Source organism: Barbatula barbatula, assembly GCF_947034865.1.
Source record: "Barbatula barbatula genome assembly, chromosome: 17".
Lineage (NCBI taxonomy): Eukaryota > Metazoa > Chordata > Actinopteri > Cypriniformes > Nemacheilidae > Barbatula > Barbatula barbatula.
In genome coordinates this window covers 14,067,700-14,088,436 of record NC_136780.1, presented here as the reverse complement: position 1 = coordinate 14,088,436, position 20,737 = coordinate 14,067,700, and the positions used below count along the sequence as shown (strand labels likewise).

At 44.6% G+C, this 20,737-nt stretch overlaps 1 protein-coding gene across 3 annotated transcripts in view; it reads left to right on the top strand.

Moving 5' to 3' along the window:
- The first annotated feature begins 527 nt into the window (after positions 1-527).
- Positions 528-20,737, top strand: part of znf512b (zinc finger protein 512B) — a 47,690-nt gene continuing 27,480 nt past the window's right edge. Inside the window, exons 1-2 of one of the 3 annotated variants that reach the window (XM_079477383.1) lie at positions 528-1,298; positions 4,264-4,389. In XM_079477383.1, coding sequence (XP_079333509.1) covers positions 4,266-4,389 — 124 coding nt within the window. In that variant the 5' untranslated portion in view covers positions 528-1,298; positions 4,264-4,265. The remainder of the gene's footprint in view (positions 1,299-4,263; positions 4,390-20,737) is intronic. The other 2 variants (XM_079477384.1, XM_079477385.1) reach the window with 2 other exon arrangements.

Here is a 20,737-nt window from a genome sequence, read left to right as displayed (position 1 = left end):
TGAAAGCCTCTGAAAAGCAGTCGTTTGTCGCCCCCTATTGGTCGACACAGTAATAATGGTTGGTTACATTACGTCATAGTTTGAAGCGAAAATCATTTATAGGTCAAAGATTCTACAGTCACTTTTAATAACCTCATGACGTTTTAACTTTCCCCAAACAGTTTTACACAATGTCAGGGTTGAAAAAATAGCCCATTTAGCATCTTACTTGGGGATATTAACATTCTAGGAATATAAACATATTCGCATTGCAAATCATCTTTTTTCTTTCAAAGATTCCAGATAATTATTAGTTATAGACGGAAACAATATCCACCAAATCGCTTCGTAACTGCAGACAGAGCGTGCAACTAAAATACGATATTATTAAAAATAAACAAAATATGTATTCCAAACTCATCACACGACGTCACAGCGTTGCACAGAGTGACCCTTTTCGTCATAATCGAGCGGCGTGACGTCAGCCGCATCAAACGCTTCCATTCAGGATGGAGCTTTATTACGCACGAATACCAAACGACTGGCCCGATATCAAAATGAACGATCATAAATAATAACGCGAGAGTTTGCAACTTGCCTGCCGACTGTAGTCACAACTGTCAGCGGCGGATACGCGCGTGACCCGGCGCTCATACTGTTACTGTACACGGCCGCGGAGATAATATTCGCGTGAAAAAAAACACACGGCATAATCCCGAGGTAAGGACGGGGATCGAGCGGCTGCGCGGAGCTGCGCGTCGCCCTCCGCGTTCACTTCTCTCGCCCTCGTGGATGTGGAAGATTACTGCACTAAACAGATCCCCGTGCCTCCTTTAGCAACAGCGCGAGGATTTTTTTTACTCCTCCTTCGTATTAAAGTCGCCATTTTGCTTGACTGCCTATGAAAGCTTCTTGTATTTTCATATTTTTTGTCGGCGTTGCTGCGTATTCGCGCGCGTGCTTTTGGAGTTGGATTTCAACGCGAGGTGAAAGACAGAGCTCGTGGATCGCACGTTCATGAAGTGGAGTCTGCAAACAAGGTGAAAGTGTTCGGCTTTCTCTTCCTCGGCTTTTTCCTCCTCTTCCTCCTCCTTCGTCGTCATCCTCTTCCTCCGCGGATACGCGCAGCGGGGGCCGCGAGTGTGGCCACCGACCGTGACGCCCGTCAGTCCGCGGCGGACGCGACCGACCCCCTGCGCGTCAGGTGCGTTTGCCATGTAAAGTGAAGCGGCGCGACGCGAGAGTAAAGGCTACAGCCTGACCCCACGTGGGTGACCCCTCTCACCCGCTCACGGTGTTGGGTGGATCGGGCTTTCCAGGTAGGTGTGGCCTTTGAGAAGTCGGCGGCTTTCGATTATCTGTCAATCGTGTCAGTGGGGTCACCGAGGTTGCCTTTACAAAGCATTGTGGTTTGACGCGTAATAGGCGCGGTGATGCTTATTTGTAAATGCAACAGTGCACGTGTTATGGTGTGTGTGTGTGTGTGTGTGTGTGTGTGGACTATCAGACACACACTATTTAAGCACTCTTCCGAAGACTTGTGTGGGCCGTTCATTGCATCTTCATCATGTCCACCATCACATTACACTCATGGGATGTGTTGGGAAACTCAAAAGTGAACGTGGTACATTTGCAATCATTTCAGTGTTTTGGTTTGGGTGGATGTTGCCTCGATGTTGCCTGGTAGTTCATCAAGAGGCAAAAGACCTCTAAAATGAAATGTCATTTATAAAGAAATACTATACACATAGTTTTATACGGCTATCGTAATTGAGTCGTCACGCAGATGCTTTTTTTGTCTGTATAATGTCACTTCATCGAAACCTCCTCGAGCGTCAAAGTGACATCATCCTCCAGGAAATGACATCCTCATCAACGTAACAGGTGTTGGGAATGGATAGAAGTACTGCGCTATATAAATGACCCAATGCGTATTTCTTTAAGTGTGTTTTGATGTGTTCGTGATATATTCCCCAAATACCACAGCAATTAGTCCCACCAGCTGCTTTACCTATCACCTTATTGCTCTTTTCCTTTTTGGAACAGACTTCTGGCTCACAAATGAGCTTTAGTCTGCGGGCCATAAATAATTTGGTCTAATGATATGCAGCACTTGAAGATCTATCTTTCTTCTGGATGTGGGTTAGGTGATGGAAGGGCAAGTGTCTGCGATGGCTTTGCTTGACAGGACACAGGGAGAGGAAACTCAGTTATTATAGGGGTTTTGTGGTTAATAATGCTGTGATAATACTGTTAGCCCGTTCTACATGTGGCACACAGACTTTCATACTGGGCTGATGATATTTGTATCCACTAGCTCCAAAAACGTATCGCTGACACAGACCCTTCGACTTTATGTGGCTGATTTATGAGCCTGTTTTTTCTTCGCAAGTAAGGACCACTTGAAAAGGACTTCACAAGTGATATTTATTTATTAAACTTGTTTGACTAGATGTCTTCAAAAGAAGGTTTTCTTTGTCAGGTTTTTTTTGTTATGAAAAAATATGGTAAATTCACCAAAGCATTGAAGCCCAGATGAAGTTGTAATGTAAAGTGAGGGGGTAAAACCCACTTTCTCATCCCTATAGTTTTTAGGAACTCTCACATGTAGTAAAATCTTGCTTTCAAAAAGTTTGATCTGGCTTCTAAAGTAAACCTTCTCAATAGACATTCATCCGAAACGTGTTGCCGGCACACATAATAAATCATAATGCCATATGCCCGGTGACTGTTCTGCAAATAATTGAACACAAAATGATTGGCCATTTAAATAGACACAAATTAGTGACCCATTAGGCCAAGTTTAATGAAGGACCGAACTGACATTTATTGAAGTTAATAAGAAAGTATGATCACACGCTAATCTGTGCTGTTTATTTTAATCACTCATTGTCAGGCTTCATTCGTTACTGCCCCGTATAACTCAGTGTGGAAAACATAGTTCCGTTTCTGAAACAGACTGTTTTTAATTATGTGATAAAATGATTTTTGGTTTATAAATATTCTTTTAATTTAAAAAACGAATTGAAGTACAAAACGCTTAAAATGAATAGTAAAATATTGGCAACATTTGATCATATTCTCTATCAAGAGCTTAATATTCTAACATTGTCTTAATGTAATGATAATGACATTATTATTATTATGTTATTATAATGTTATTAATTACAAGATTATTTATATATTATGAACATTAGTTAATGTATTATTTGTTATTGTTGGTTCAGTAACTAATGTTATATTAATGTTATATACTATAGTATAACTTCATTATTAAAACCGTGTAAGCATATTCGGGTATTAACAAAGATTAATTCAAGATGGACCTAAATGCTGTCATTGCTAGTTTATTTTAAAGGGAAACATTTAATCCAAAAAGGAAAATTCTGTCATCATTTACTCACCTCAAATTGTTCCAAACCTGTAGTAATTTCTTTGCTGTTGAACACAGAGAAGGATATTTGGAAGAATGTTAGCAACTGACATTTCAGGGGCATCATTGACTGCCGCAGTAGAAATAATTTGATATATATTGAATTCTCTGTTGTGTTTATTAGATTTTTTTGATATTTTGAGAAATTTAGGAGAGCAAAAAGTTCTGGGGCACCTCTGACTACCAGTTCATTTTATTCTATTACGGTAGTCAATGATGCCCCAGGAATCTCAGTTGCTAACATTCTTCCAAATATCCCTCTCTGTGTGTTCTGCCAAACAACATTTTTGTATACAGGTTTGGAACAACTAGAGACTGAGTAATCCATGACAGAATTTTCATTTTTGGGTGAACTATCCCAATTGTGTTAACTTCTATTAATGCATTCAACCTTGCTGTAAAAAGTGTTACCACCGTAATAAAATTATACCATCAAAAACTTCTACGCAAGATACATACGTACACAGGCCTGGAGATAGATATAAATAGATGGATTGGATGCTCGATGGATAAATGGATTGATGGATGGAGATCTGAGAATTCACTTTGTGCTGTTCTTATCAAATATAAAAAAAGAAAATTATTTTGTGCTTTACGTTTCTATAATCCTAGAATAGCAGACAGTCATACCGAAAGACCGTATTTGTAATTTTCCCTGATACAATCAGGCCTAATCTTATAACAAATATGTGTTCTATATGAACGCGTGTGTGATGTATTCACCGTCTGTGTATACTCTTACAGCGGGTCTCAATTATCATACTTTAAAATACAGGGAAAGCATCATGTGTTTGTTCTGTTTGCATGCTGCTAGGATTTCGATGAACCTGAACTGTTTGTGCTCGAAACAGGCATGGACGCCACCAGTGGTGCCCGGGTGGTGAAACCGTCTTCGGGCATGTCCAAGGGGCGCACTGCCAAACAAACTCACCCCCCTGAGATGGCCCGGATGGGAAGCACGGAAAACGACAATCACGGTGGGAAAGCATGCTGCTTGTGTCTTTAAGTGCCATACAGATCTAAAACGAACACACTCAAAGTATTCACAAATCATACGTTGATACATTTGACATTCACCAATCAATGTTTGTGTACATGTTAAAAAAAACATGGAGGTGGTTTATATGCTTGAACAGCTGCCTTCTTACGGCCACACATGATATTCGTGGCATTGGCACGTCTTGCTTCAACCTGTTAGGAATCTCAGAGGTTTTGACAAGCGATTTCACGGTTGTGCGCGTAAGAAAGGAGACGACGGCTGCTTTATTATGGTGAAAGGGGTTTTGACAGATGAAGTCCTTCACTTGGAAATAAGCTTGTTTTTAATGACAGTGAAATACATACCTTCACACTGCATGCTTTCATTTACAACAACATTAGTATAAATGTTCTTTGTCGGTGAAGAATTAAATATCACATACACGAACAGTTTAACTTCCTCTGCGATTGCAAGCGTCCTTACAAATTGTTTAAACGTGAAATAGACGTATATACTGTGTGTATATACTGTATTCGTCACTTGAGCATTTTGAAAAGTTAATTGTTCAAAAAATATTTGTAAATAAACTTTGTTGATCCTTATTTTATCTAATATTTATTATATCCTAGACTAAAATGTGATCATGACCTTGTTCATTTTTTACCAACTGGTGATAAAACAAATAATTATCTTTCAACTCAAATCTAGAGACTTCTCCACCGATACCGATAGACGATTATTCAGAGTTATGTCTGCCAATGCCAATTCTGAAAGATAAATAATATTTTTTTACTTTGTGAATGTTATTTATTCTTATAATGACAATTACCATTGAACATCAAACTGGTGATGTTTCTTAACACTTTCTATACACAGAGCACAAATTCATTGCATTTTCCTGTCCTCTTTTGATTGACAAATATATTGGCGTATATGAGATATAAAAAAAGATTTTAACCAACAGCCGATAGCCCGTAGTGTGAAAAATAGCTTTTATCAACCGATAAAAGATTATTGGCCGGAATATCGGTGCATCTCTTTTGTTTCTCAAATTCTTTTGTGTTTGAAAGTCTCATAATAAAGTAGCTGTAAAACCATCATGTTCAGACCTTCAGATAGGCCTATATAGTGTTAAGTATGTAGTGTTGTGTTTTAAACTGAGTTTTAAACTTCAGTAGAGAGCAAGATTATCAACTAAAAGACTACTTTATCAGGAAAAAATCATAATGGAGTATGTACTGTATATCTATTGCGGTCGAAGAGCTCTTGTGAGAAATCTGGTCCATTCTCTCCACTGGCACCACTCGTTTCTGTTTTACTGTGGTTAAGTGCTTTCAAAGCAAGTTATTCATCGGTTTTGTTTCAGTGTTAGGCCGGCATTGGCACTATTATTCACAAATTGAGGTTCTCTTTTAACCATAATTTGAAAAGTTATAACAATGGATTTCACAAGCTAATGGTGCTAAAATGATATCATTTGTTCCCTTTCTGTCGGTCTCTCGACGTTGTGTCGAAGCCGACAGATGGGGTTCGCCCTTGAGAACCAATCGTCTCTGACTATTTTGAAAAGGCCAATGAAATTGGCGAATGAAATTTGCATGCCGGGCTCCGCCCCCGGATATCCGGGTATAAAAGGGGAGCCGGCGTGCTCATTCATTCACCTTTTGTTCTTCGGAGCCTTCGCATCTGATGACATTCTTCGAATTGCCGATTTCTACGACGCGGTGCAGCGGAGATTCCCCTGGGCGTCCTGGCAGTTCCTGAGGTATTTTTCTAAAAGAGCAATTTCCTCAGCGTGGCATTGCCCGCTGATCTCTTGGGTGCAGTACACTCATCGAGGACGGGGACGGACACGGTGGTTGCCGCAAGTGTTCGGGGGTCCGATCACTGTGGCAGCCTCGTGGATTCGTCCTGCCCGCACGGCGCGCGGATGGCTATTCAGACGTTGCGTCACTGCGCGCGGATGGCTAGTCAGACGTTGCGTCACTGCGGGCGGACGGCTATTCAGACGTTGCGTCACGTTGGCTACGTTCTGTCAAGAGCAAGCCACCACCTCGTTTGCTTCCCGTTCTGTGACCGCAGCGGCTACGGCCCTGCCGTCAGCGGCGGCGAGCAGCGAGGGTGATGTGGGGATTATCGTGAGCGTTAATCCGTCAGCCGGTCGGCTCGCGGACCGCTCGCGCCCCGTCTCGCTTGTTTAGCAGGTCCCCAAGGATGGTCCTAAGCCATCTTATTCCTCAGCCACGCGCTCGGACACGAGCCGTGGAGATGAGGTGTCTCTTGCAACATCGGAGCGCGACCTGCTGGCATCAGACTCTGGCGATTCCCTGAAGCTCCCTCCCTCGGGAGGTCGAGCACAGGTGAGAGCAGACGTCAAGATGTCAGCCATGCTCGCTCGGACCGCCGTGAGCGTCGGGTTGCGGTGCAGCCCTGGTGCTCGCGGCTGGGTACTCGCACATTGGGCCCGGCTCAAGTGCCAAGTTTTACCGAGCTGCATAAGGAGTTCAGTAAGACCTGGAGCGTCCCTTTTGGCGCGCTTCCGTTTAGCTGACTCTATCGCCCTCTCTTCCCTCGGGGCGGGGAGGCAGCTAGGGACTATGTCAGTGCACCCTGGGTGGAGCATGCAGTCGCGGGTATCCGCAGACGGCGGCCACCTGGGGGGCTTGACCTAGACTCACCGTCCAGGGCATGTAAGGTCTCAACATCTCTGGTGTTGGGGCTGGCAGTGCCGTGGACCATGCTGCCTCCACTCTTACGCATGGCCTTCCTGCAGGCCAGGGCGCTAAAGAGAGCCCCACGGGGTAAGACCGACCCAAGTAGTGCCGCCGCCGACTGGCCCTCCGGGGACCGCGGTGGCAGCGCAGGCTGGGTCGGACGATGTCCACATTAGTGGCCCGGAAAGATGCCTCGGACCCAATCTTGCGCAGGGGGGCGATGTCGAGAAAGGCCACTTTCCCGACTCCCCTCTCGCAAGGTCGGCTGATTGGTGGCGCTGTCAAGGACTGCTCCAGCAGCCTTTTGACAGTGTAGAAACAGACCGGCCTGCTGTGACCCGGCCGCCTTTCGGCCGTCGAGGTCTCGCACGTGGTCTGCCCCCAGCAGCCCTGGCCTTCTCCAGCGTCGACTCCGGTTCTGGTGCCCCCGCAGGTGGCCCCCCGGAGGAGGACGTCAAGAGAAGGACCACCTAGAGAGATTGAACCATCGGGCCCGACCCAGCCTGGGTTGCTGGATGGTCGGACTGGGGCGGTCCCTGCCGCGTCCCAAACACCTTCTGGGCCCCTTCGGGGGCCTAGTGCCCGCCTTCTCACAAGGAGAGGTCTCTCTCTGGGTCCCACTTGCAGCCGCTCTCACCCTCTGAAAGATGGTGTTCGGCAACTCGACGTTGCGTCGTGGCGGCACGCAATGACGAGTATAAAGCAGCCCTCAGCACTCTCGCTTCGACGGTGCGTCGAGCTGCGCCATCGCCTGGCAGGTGATTTAGCGGAGCCGTTCCCCCCGGGGAGAACAGCACTGCTAGTCATTGAACCAACCCCCGCGGGTTGATGAAGTAGATCGCAGCCCCCCCTGTGAGGTCTCTGGGTGCTTGGTTAGCATTTCAAACCATCACGGTGGCTGGGAGTGTGGTCCGTCTCGGCATTCGATCCAGCTCGCCAGACCTCCGCCGGACTTCAGGCATCCTCTTACCTCAGCAGAGGCAGGGATGTTCCTGTGCTCCAGGCCGGGGCTGCCACCCCTCTGGCGAAGGCGATCGAACCGTCCCCTCGGCCGAAATGTCCAGTGGCTTCGACAGCCGCACTTCATCATCCCCAAAACCAGGGGTCGCTGCATACCTTGAGCAGCACCTTGCAAGGGTGCCGTTCGGGAGGCGCAGAAGCGCGTCCTGGTGTCTGTCAGACGCCAGGAGTGGTTCATGACAACTGACCGCATACTCTCATGTACAGTTCCCTCGGCACTGTCGAGGGGCTGGCATGTCAGTAAACGGGTCAGCCGGGAAAAAGAGAGCAGCTCTCCCTGGCGCGGAGCTCCCCCTTTTCCTGGTAGAGAACTCAACACTGTCTCCATGACGGCGTGCTCGCTCACGAGCACGCACAGTCAGTGCTGAGCTGCTTGAACTCTCAGGCAGCAGCCAGCGGTCCCCTGAAATCAGTTTCAGAGGCTCCTGGGCATGGTGTCCTCGGGGGTGGCCTGTCCCCCTCGGGTTGACGCACATGGGACCGCGACAGCACTGACTACAGAGATGAGTTCCCTGGAGAGCGTGGCGCACCGGCAGTAGGCGTATCGTCATTACACCTGCTGCCGTCGCATCCTAACCCCGAGCAGGTCTTGAGGCCGGTCGTGGAACGACAGACGCCTCCCTACGGGGTGCGGGTGCGGTGTGCAATGGGCGCGCAGTGTCGGGTCGCTGGACGGGCCCCCGCCTGCGTTGGCAGATCACTGCCTTCAAGTTGCTAGCTGTCCTGCTTGCACTGATGAGGCTCCGGCCTCTCGTGCAGAGCCAGCATACTGGCCCGGACAGCACGACCGGCGTAGCGTACTAAACCTCAGGGTGGCACTCGCTCGCTGCAGTCATCGCAACTCGCCCAAAACGCCTCCTCCCGTGGAGACAGCAGGTGGCAAAGCCCCTGCAGGTCACATGCCCACCGGGCGTCCTGAACCAGACAGCCAAGCGCTCTCTCGTCAGTTGACACCCCGTGGGAAGTGATGACTCCACCCCTGCGGGCTGGCCTGGGTGTGGTTTGGGCGGGCACAGGGGGACCTGTCGCCTCCCTGAACACCACCCAGTACCGCTGGGCATTCCTTGGACGAGGACCCCCTCGACACGGAGGCCCTAGCGCGCAGCCTCCAGTGGAGACAGCAGGTGGCAAAGCCCCTGCAGGTCACATGACCACCGGATGTCCTGAACCAGACAGCCAAGCGCTCTCTCGTCAGTTGACGCCTCGTGGGAAGTGACGACTCCACCACTGCGGCCGGCTTGGGTGTGGTTTGGGCGGGCACAGGTGGACCTGTTGCCTCCCTGAACACCCCCCAGTGCCGCTGGGCACTCCCTGGTCGAGGCTCCCCCCTCGACACGGAGGCCCTAGCGCGCAGCTGGCCGCGGGACAAGCGGAACTACGCTTCCCCCCAGTGAGCTTCATTGCGCAGGTCCTGTGCAAGGTCTGGGAAGGGAGTATCAAGTGCTGCTAGTTGCGCCTTACGGGCCCAACTACACTTGGTCCTCGGAGCTAATACTCCTGACGACAACTCCCCCTGGCCAAATCCCCTGGCGAAGGGCCTACTCGCAGGGGATGGACACGTTGTGGCGTTCGAGCCGGACCTCTGGGTCTGGCTCCTGGATGGGACGAGGCGTTCCTGGATGACCTACCCCCCTCAGTGGTGGAGACTGTCACTCAGGCAAGGGCCATGCCCACAAGGCTGGATGCCTTTAAGTGGCGCCCCTTCTCGTCCTGGTGCTCTTCTCGAGGAGAAGACCCGCGGAATTGCTCGCTCAGGAACGTGCTGTCCTATTGCAGGAGAGGCTGGGGAGTAATCTCCCCTTCCACATTGGAACGTGGGTACCCGCTGTCGCGGTTATCACGTACCAGTTGCTGGTGAGCCTCTGGGGCGGCATGACCTGATTATTAGGTTCCTCTAGGGCGCGAGGGGCTAAGGCCTCGTCCGCGCCCCGTACCCTCTTGGGACCTTAAGGTGGACCTTTGGGTCCCCTTTTTTCGGGCCCTGCCGAGAGCCCCTTCCTCGTTCTGCGAGGGGGGTTGGCTCTCCTGCTGGGGCTCGAGTCCATCCAGAGGGTGAGGCACCTGCAAGCATTCCGTGTCCACCGATTGCCAAATTTCAGGCCCGGTGACTCTCACGTGATCCTGAGACCCCGGCCGACTTACGTGCCCAAAGTTCCGCCGCCCCCCTTTGGGACTAGGTGGTGAACTTGCAGGCGCTCCCACACCGGGAGAAAGACCCAACCTGTACGTGGGGTGTCCAGTAAGCGCATTGCGCCTCTACTCGAACCACACTGAGGGCTTCAAGGCCCTGAGCAGCTCTTGTCTGTTATGGAGGTCAGCAACGGGAGTGCTGTATCCGAGGAGAGTTGTAGCGCTGGGTCGCACACGCCGTCACTACGGCGTGCCGATCCTAGCCCGTGCCCATTTGAGTGACGGTACACTCCGCTCGGGGTGTGACCTCCTCGTGGGCATCGGCTTAGTGCGCCTCTCTGGCAGACATCTGTAGAGCTGCGGGTTGGGCTACGCTATACCTCGCAGAGGCTTACAACCTCCGTGGGGAGTCGGCAGCTCGAGTCTTGCCAGCAGGTGAGACCAGCAGTCGTGGGGCATACGCCTGCGCATAGCGCCATTCCCCTTCTGAGGTGGACCAGTGCGCTATGGGCTGCCTCCCTTCTTTCCCCAAGGGTGAAGAATAGGCAGTCCGTCCATCCATCAATAGCACTCAGGGCGGCGGGCTCGGCGGAGCAGCCCTGCCGCCTATGGCCGGGTATCAAGCTGAGTTATTACATATAGCTCTAACCGGACCTAGTGCCCCACACGTAGTAACCCCCCACTAGGGTGGTTCCGTCTGAGATGTCGTCATGAGATGGTTCCCCGCGTGGCAACCCATGACCTCCCCAGGTGGACATCCACCTTGCGGCATTCCGCACATACCTCCCATGAGTTCTCCCCTATTTGGTGAGACCATGTTGGTGTCTCCACTGTATTCCCCCCTAGGGTGGGAAGTGGTCTCCGTAGCGCACGTCCTCATTGAAGGAACAGCGCTTACCCAGTAGCCCTACGACTGGATGGCCCTCGCCAATGGGGCCGTCTGAGTTGGCAGAGGGCAGGGGCTACTCATCTTTGCCAAAAGCTCTGGGAGCCCCTGCCTGCCCACTGGAAGGTTACAAATTTCGCGATAGCGCTCACGTGTGGCTCGCCCAGGCCGGTCAACGTCGCTTCGCTAGAGATTGTGACGCGGCTAGTGCCGTGGCGTTTTCCATAGGAACCCCATCTGTCGGCTTCGACACAACGTCGAGAGACCGACAGAAAGGGAACGTCCCGGTTACGTATGTAACCTCTGTTCCCTGATGGAGGGAACAAGACGTTGTGTCCTTCTTGCCACGACAATAGCCGTCCGCTGCAGCAGTCACGAGATGCTCTCAGGCTCCTCAGCACAAAAGGTGAATGAATGAGCACGCCGGCTCCCCTTTTATACCCGGATATCCGGGGGCGGAGCCCGGCATGCAAATTTCATTCGCCAATTTCATTGGCCTTTTCAAAATAGTCAGAGACGATTGGTTCTCAAGGGCGAACCCCATCTGTCGGCTTCGACACAACGTCTTGTTCCCTCCATCAGGGAACAGAGGTTACATACGTAACCGGGACGTTTAGTGTTTATTGAAATGTGCCAGCTTTATCACACAGTGTTAGTTAGCTAGACTGGAACTTTTTGTAGTGACCACATTACAAAAATCCCATAACTCTTTGCTGAGAAGTGAAAGTAACCCTTTCTCACTAGCAGACGCCCAGTAGAAAAAACAAACTTGGTGGCGGGTCACAAATGAGAAAAGAGAATGATATTTGTGCCGGGGCCATGCTGTTTGAATTTAACTGTGGATCGTGAAGAGCGTTTTATTGCTTTCACAGCGTTAGGCCAGACTGTATCCTCCAGGAGGATATTTATCGCTGAGCTTGCAGCCTCTATATGCTGCGCCTCTCCTGTACACACACCGCATGCTCAAGCACAGGTTTATAAAGCATTAATTTAACGCCCGCTGGAAGTGATGTCAGGTTTGGTGGAACAACAGTAGTTTCACTAAATGCAATGCAGAGTCCCTGAGAATTGATTTAGCAATGTTTCATTGATTCGCTGATAATCATTATTACTCTTACCGTTAAAGTTATTGATGGCCGTACATAGTCAACAAGCACATTAGGAGCTGTCATTATCTACTCATCTGAATGGCGTTTAATGACAAAAATGTAGTTCTTCCATTTATTTACATGTACTTATTGACTTCCTGTATATGGCTACTGCAAAAAAAGTGTTTCCTGGCTGCGGTTATGATGTCACAATGTCACTATGGAATGTGGAACGCGAAATGCGCGAGTTGTCTTTGTGGTGGCGAGACAGCACACGGCCTCTTCTGCCAAGGGTATGAGACAGCTGTCTGGGGTTAGTTAGATGTTATGCAGGTGAATTATTCAGCTCATATGCTCGCAGCTGTTTAGTTTGTTATTTCGGGAAAGTGTATACTGTAGTATATTATACTTCATATGGGTATAGTCTACACTTTTATAGTGTAAAAGACCCGGTGACCTTAAATGTCTATTTCCATTTCTCTGACATTTACAGTATAATGCTCTTAACACCTTGGGTCGATTTCTTTTTTATCACCCTAGTGTTTTTGAAAGGGGGTTAAAGGGATAGTCCACCCCAAAATAAAAATTCAGTCATCAATTCCTCACCCTCGAGTAGTTTGCTGTCCTACATTCTTCAAAACGTCTTCTTTTGCGTTCAACAGAACAAAGAAATGTATACAGCAATTTTTACCTACAAAGGTAGTCAATGGTGGCAAGGAGCTATTTAGACACTTATACAGATGTAGGGTGAACAACTTGAGGGTGAGTTACGCTGGATTCACACGGAGCGTCAGCGTCAACTCATGACGGAGGCGTGGCCGAAGAGATCGTCATAGTGACAACAGCCAGTTAAATTGTTCTCCGGTCTTGCATGAACGCAATTGGCTAGTGCCTACTCTAGGTTATTTGCATAAGGTGATCTGATTGGCTGACGCCTGCGTTGGCGCTTGAAAATTTGAGAAATGTTCAACTTCTTGCGGCAAGCAACGCCAATGAAGCGACTCTGACTGACCCACAATTCAGTTCGTCACCCACTCAAAGTAAATGAGAAGCTGTGAATCCAGCGTAAACGAAGACAGATTTAGTTTTTTGGGTGAACTGTTCCTTTAAGAGCACTTATTGTTGTAATGTGTTTCTTTTTTCACAAACTGTATCTGGGTGTAGTAGAAATGGCTTTTTTAAGGCATCAACTTCACACCTTCTCATTTTTTATGATGAGTGCTGGCCAGTAATAAAACCCCTATCATAGTTTCCCTCATGTTCTCCTCTATCTCTCAATCTATTCATCTCTGTCCGTCTCTGTTGGCATTAAGAGAGCCTCCCGTGGAAGGCTGAATGATGGCATTGCTTGCCGAGGCATTGGAAAGCCTTTGGCAACAGCTGTGTGCAGTTGGCCGGTGCAGCTGCAATAGGCAGTAGGAACAAATAAGGTCATTCTTTCTGACTGCTGTAATTGTAGTGAAGTGCGAAGCAGACACGCTTTTTGACTGCGCGTCTAAGACTTTTTTTGTGCGAGTGTAACGTGTGTCTCTGTGTAATTGGCCGCTTTCCTGTCAGAGCGACTGGAAAAACTATTACACGTACCGGAGAAACACTTCATTTCGTATGTTTGAGATTAACTGGCAGTTTTACGTTCAGCACGTTCATTTTGCAGGAAAGATTATATTTGCATCATGTTTATGCATTTGATGCATTTGTGCACTTTAGATATACAGAGAAATGAAGCTATGATGATTTTCCAGTCGAGCTGCACAAACACATTGTTATCATTTTGCAAATAAACCTATCCGTGTAAATGATTTGACTTTGGAGCTTGTAAAAATCGCTTTGGTAACATTTTATAATAACTTTCATGAACCTCAGAGACCCACCGTAGCAGAAGTTTAACACTTGTTTAAAGCAATTCAAAAGGGCTTATGTTTCCTCTAAAGATGAGTTAAAACTGCATACAACAGCAGCTCACATTGTGATGTATCGTAGCAACAACTTTGGCAGGAAAATATTGACTTTTTGAATCTCCCAGCATGCCAAAGTCACACATTAGGGTCGCTACCTACTGACTCGGTTTCTGACTGTAAATAGAAAGCAATGTAAATATGAGACCATTTTTACAAAGGTTGCATTTTTACAAAAGACCATTTTTACAAAAGTTCAATTCAATTTTGACACCTTTTTTTCATAAATATTCTTCAAAACCATTGGCTTTCTAAACATCTAAATAAATGTATGTTTCATCGTCTAATGCAACAACATCCATTTTCTTATTGTTGTTCTTGTTTACTGCTTCCTGTATATGACAAATACAAAATATTTGTTTTTCAAAGTCCAGCCTAGGTATTAGTCACCTAATTAAGAATTTCAGCGAGCGTTCTTTTTATTGGTCGGCAGTGTTGCCGTGGCGAGGATACTGTCAGGTGCCAGGTCACCGGGGACAAGGCGACTCAGTTCTGACCCACTACGTAGCATCCATCTGTTCCTCGCCCGAGCCCCGCCCATTCTACACCATCACTGGAAAGAGCGAGCTGCTGGGTGTAAACACAGTCTGCTTGTGTGGGTCTGTTTTGGCCTGCTGAGTGACCTGAAATGTTACAAATTTAGGGTGACTATATATTATTTGTGATACATAAGGGGTTTTAACAATGCTTGCGTATATATTGAATATATACATTATGTATACCTATTTGCTCTTTCATATCGTTGATGTTTAAATTTGATGACAGATGTGAAGTCAAATTCACATTATGATTTTCTTCTTTGAACAAGACGGTACTGATAAGATAGAAAGATCACATTTTAAAATGGAGCTTAAAATGCAGCGTCTGATCACACTTATGATTTCGGCTGGTCCTGGATTAGTGTACAAGGGAAGCATTTTCTTAGAGCTCTATCAGCACAGCAGCAGTGAATTATGGGATGCTGGGACTGCCGCAGACTTTTGGCCTGGTGTCAGCAGGTGATAGCTGGAGATTAAGCCTAGAACAAGCTCTGCAAGGCCAACGATGTGTCCATAGCTTCATGGAGAGTAGTTTAAAAATCAATTCAGCCCTTAAGAATCAGTGAAGGGACCTTGAATCAAGGGAAATGGATCCTAGCGCTTTTCTTTTTTGTAAAAACACACACATATACTTGACTCTGCTCTTTCAATCTCTGTGTTGCTACAAAAATCTGAATCCATTCGGAAATGTGTTTTTCTTGCATCACGTTGAATCATTTGTTGACTTCCAACTTGTCTGATTTGTTTATTTTAGGCAATTCAATAGAACACGATTCTTTACAATTTTGCAATAATAACATTCATTGCAGAATATTTTGTGCTAAAATCTTTTAGTCCACAATTTGTCCACACTTTTTATTAAAAAATCAATATTTTATTTAAGATACATAAAATATATTATATTTATGTTGCTTGATTTCACTTAAAGTGCAAACTGAAGCTTAGCTTTGAGAAGAACTGAAGGAACCCTGGGCGAACATTTTACACAACACACGAGTAAAAACTTTTGATTTAAGGTTCACAGGAATGGCTACAAAATATTACTACATGAGAGAATCAACAAATCTTTTGGCCATTATTTTTGAACACTTCTGTATTAGTTTCTGTAATATCCTTCTGTTTACTTACATTCAAATGAATGACCGCACAACATTAAAATAAATAATAATAAAATGACAAAACCCCAATTAATTTGAAGCATTTTTTATGGCCTTTTGTCATTTTATTTTATTAAAAACTCTAAATAAAAGCGAATTCTAAATACGAACTAAACTAGAATACAACTGAAAACGAAACTATAATAACTGCTGTTTAATTCACTATATTGTAACTGACAACAATGGCACCCTATCACTTTTACTGTAGTGACTTCAGACAAAAATGAAATTTCTGTCATTTTGCTCACACTCGGGGTTGTTTCAAACCTGATTAACAAATGTAGTTTTGCAGAACACAAAAGAAGATATTGTGAAAAATGTCAGTAACCAAACAGAACTCATCCCCCTTTGACTACCATAGTAGGAAAACTATATAATATGTTTGTCATTTTTGGGCGTACTATCCCTTTAAGCTAACTACTCAACAGGAATTTCATATTGAAGATATTAACAAGACAAATAGACAGGGTTTACGGTTCCTTTAAAAGAAATACAAAATAGAAAAATGACAAAGAGAGAATGTCAGAGAAGTAAATTTAGTGTAAGCTGGTCAGAACATTTACATTAAGGAACACATTTAACTATGGAAGACTGTGAACATTCAATTTAATTGTTAGATTTGTACAGAGGCCTTAGTCAAAAAAAGGAAACTGGCTGGTGAACCAACCATTCATATTTCTTATTGCCTGTGAAAGCGCATTTTATGCTATTTATGTCATAAATATTTTCTCTCTATGACAGAGGAAATATTCAGCTGAAACCTCACCTGTCACAAAAACATCAAAACCCATAGAGATTTCACTTTCTATGATAACTCCACTTTAAAAGATAAATCATTGCTTCCCATAAACTTAACACAACATTTTATTTGTGCTTAGTGTAATTTATGACATCAGACAGTCGCTGAACGGTTTTTAGACCTCTTGAATCTCTTTTTGATTTTGCTGACATCATCGAGAGTCAGATTATCATTTTTTTAGAGGATATTTTCTTTGCATTCATTTTCACATGTTTTTCAAGTTTTCATTAGATTTATAAAATACGATTTACTTTGCGTTGCCCCGTCTGTGATCATCAGTTGGAAAACAGCTTCTAGATCTTCTCTATTTTGGATTTGCCTAAAATTAGCTGTGCGCCGTGATGCATTCTGGTAGAGGAATAGTGAGAAAGAGAGAGAGAGAGGAACTGGCAACTGACTTTAGGATTTGGGAATTAAGTTATTTTAAGCCCTGTTTGAAAGGGATTGGTTTGTAAGGCAGTGGACATTTGTTATCGCAAACTTTTGTAATGTTTCTACAGGATGATAAATGTCTTAAAATATATCTGTGAGATTGTAAAATTGACTGTATTCCCAAAAAATTTAATGCAAACTATCATTATTATTGTGCTGAAGTCTGTTATAAATGAATTCATTACAGTTTGAAAATCTTTATGGTAAATGAAAACAATAAGGATTACATAAAAAACTGAAATAACATACTGTGACAGAAATATTAAAGGGATAATTTGCCCAAAAATGAAAATTCTGCCATGAATTACTCACTGTCTAGTTGTTCCAAATCTGTATCCACAAGTTTCGATCTGTAAAAATGAAAGTGGGTAAATCGTCCGGTGAAGAGGTGGAAATACCGCACTTGGCCCGAAGGCCGCCAGTAGACCATCCTTGGTCTAGATTCTAAGTTTTCCGCACGCAAGAAAGGTCGTAATGCGCACGGCTCGAGCTTTTCCTTACAGAAAAGAGGTTGCTATGCACGTGAGGGTTTAAATCAAGAGTGCGAGTTCTTCACGTTTGTGCACATAGAACGATCTGCTTTTGGAGCACATCACCCAACAATACAGCATACAGTTGAGAAAAGTCAAGAAAAGTGACCGGCGTAGTTGATTCGAGTGGGATTTAACCTACATTACTCCTTTATTTCATACAAACAGATCTTGTTCTTCGGCCTGTCGCGATAACATAATATAATTGGTTGATTTACATTACAAGCTGTTATGATGAAGTTTAGGGTAAGCAGAGCCCTCGGCTTAAAAGCTTAAAATTCACTTGCCCAAATGAGCAATGAAAAACATTGTGTCTTTATGTGGAACGACTTTTCCATTCGTAAAGTGCCCTTCAAAGGAACAAAAACGGTGTAAGAAATATGTCTAAGGTGTTTTCTTAAACGAGACATGTCATCTGTAACTTAACTGTCTGTAAGACCTCTCTCCAGCTCCATGTGTTGCTGTTTTCGTTACCTTCTAAAAGAGTAGAGCGTCTTGTTCAAGTCGTCCTTTGTTTTCATATCGGAGTGGGAGGTTTGCGGCTTTGACACCAGTCGATTACTATTCCGAACTGGCTTTATTCATCAGGTTAACACAGTATGACTCCTTGAGTGTTTTCACGTGCTGCTGTCCACCTCGTGTGTGCGACTGTGGCCGCGGGAGCGAGCACCGGGTTTGACACACAGACACGGGGCAGTGCTAACAGGGACAGCGTGATAGGATACAATGTTAAAATGTTTTAATATAAACAATACATATATAAACACAATGGCGATATATTGCACCACCAAAAACAACCGATGTCAAGTTTATGTATCGCGCGATAAGTCAATAATTTACTATTGCGACAGGCCTACTTGTTCTTCTCAGGTCTGAGATGTTTGTTTTGTACTATGACTTGTGCGTAATCCCTCCTGAGAGTAAAACAGAGTTGTGTTTTTAAACAGCTCTGACCTCTGCCATTGCTCTCATCTGGGAAAAAGCCAGATAGGAAGTAGTTTTACTGCTCTGATGTGACTAAAACAATAGGAGTTTTATGAACAATTAAAACGAGCTTTACAAGTTATTTCAACTTGCTGTCTAAAATGTTGACCAGTTTGACAAGTTGAAAGTGGTTGATGTAAAAACATTTTAACATGTAAAATAGGAAGTCTGATCGTACTTAACCACTCAAGGCGGGGCAATATTTTTACAGTGTAAATTCTGGCTTGGACAGACCCCTCTATATTTGAAGAGCCAGATATTGGGGGTTCGTAACTGTGTCAAGGGAACAGTCAGAAGGGTGTGAAATGTCTTATAGTTGTGAGGGAATTGGTTTCTTCTGTCTCATTCTGGCAAAATAGTTTTGTTCTTTTTCCGGAGAGGGGAGCAGAAAGCCTTGGGGTGGACACATGGGGCGGCGTCTTTGAGTACAATAGAATGATGACAAATAACATACAGTAAATAACATATCGTGACTGTCCTTCCAATATTTTGTCATCAATCATTATTATTATTAGTTACGCTGTATGTTTGCAAATATCAAAAATGTTTAAAAGTGCTTGTCAACCTTGAAGACACAGTGTTTCATTATTTAAAAGATACAATACTTTCCTGAAAGCAGTGAAATTGGACATACAATGTTTCAGAAGGTCATCAACGATATGAAGCTGCTTAATATTCTGACCAAAATTCTCAGACTAAATCTTAAAAAAAGAATGTAATAGCTTAAACATGAAATTAGTTACTTTTTGGGGTTAATATGTAATAAAAATTCTTTAGATGTTATTGATATTAATAAGATAGATAAAATTTTATAAAGGATGGCGACATCGGTGTTGGGGAGTAGCTGACTACAAGTAGCGACGCTGCTAACTTAATTACTTTTTTAAAAGTTTGGCTTTTCCAGTAGTTAGTTACTTTTTTAAGAAATTAGGTGTGTAGCGCGACCAAAAGCTACATTCTGTTCTTCTTTCGGAGCAGTGTGACATCTTCTTATTACTGTATCACAAACCGAAGTGGTTTATTATCGCCATCTACTGCATTAACTATGTATTGTGGCTTAACGCTTCACTGAAAAGAGATCGTAAAGGGCAAACATGAGCGGGTAAACATTTAGTTCCAAACACCAACCCGGAAAAAGTATTAAATATGAATCTTATGAAAATAAGATAATAAATAAACAATACAATGATAACGGTATGTTTTAAACTGTTTTCTATTTATTTAAAACATTAGTCACTGACACATGTGTATCACATCACATACAAATATAGTATACTTTAGAATTTACTGTATTACATTGTAGTATATTACAGCTGTAGAATATTATGCTAACTATTAACATATACTACATATTCTGTTTTATCATGCTATAGTAAATGCATACACTTTATAAATTCTGTAGTACACTTTAATATTTACTAAAGTTAAAACGGTACTGTATCTAGGAAATTAATATACAGTTTCCAGTAATAATATTATACTCCTGTATTCCTAAGTAGTTTTAAAGACGCTAGCTACTTTTTTATAGTAACTTGTAGTGTAGCTAACTTACAAGTAGTTGGTTACTTGATGACGAGACGGGCGTCCGTGCAAACATGGCCCCAGCGATATTTGACTCTAGATAAACGCAGTGGCGGCCGGCCAATAGAGGGCGCTAGGGCGCCGCCCCCCTTAAGCCACAAAAAATAAAAATTAAACAATTAAAACAAAAATAGTAATAATAATGAGAAAAACATCAGTATGTCAATATTTGTGTGTTTTAAATATGGAATGCACCCAGTAATACATGTAAAATATGATACAAAATCATATTTGCAACCTTTCCTCTGCCTGTCTGACCGCTTCATCAGCTCTGGGGCGATAGAGAAAGCGCCCCAAGGAGGCGGGTCTATGTAGCAGTTAAGCCAATTGCTAATTTAAGATATGAATGTATGACATAAAATTTAGCCAATCAGCGTTCTTAAATAGAATCCAAGAAGGGCGATCATTTTATCGCCCCAAGCCCTGATAGAATAAGGACTGGGCTCTAGGGGCGCCATTTTTACTAAACGACAATGGCGAGCGCGGACGTTACTCCTCCAAGACCCAACCCTAACTCGGTGAAATCTCTCC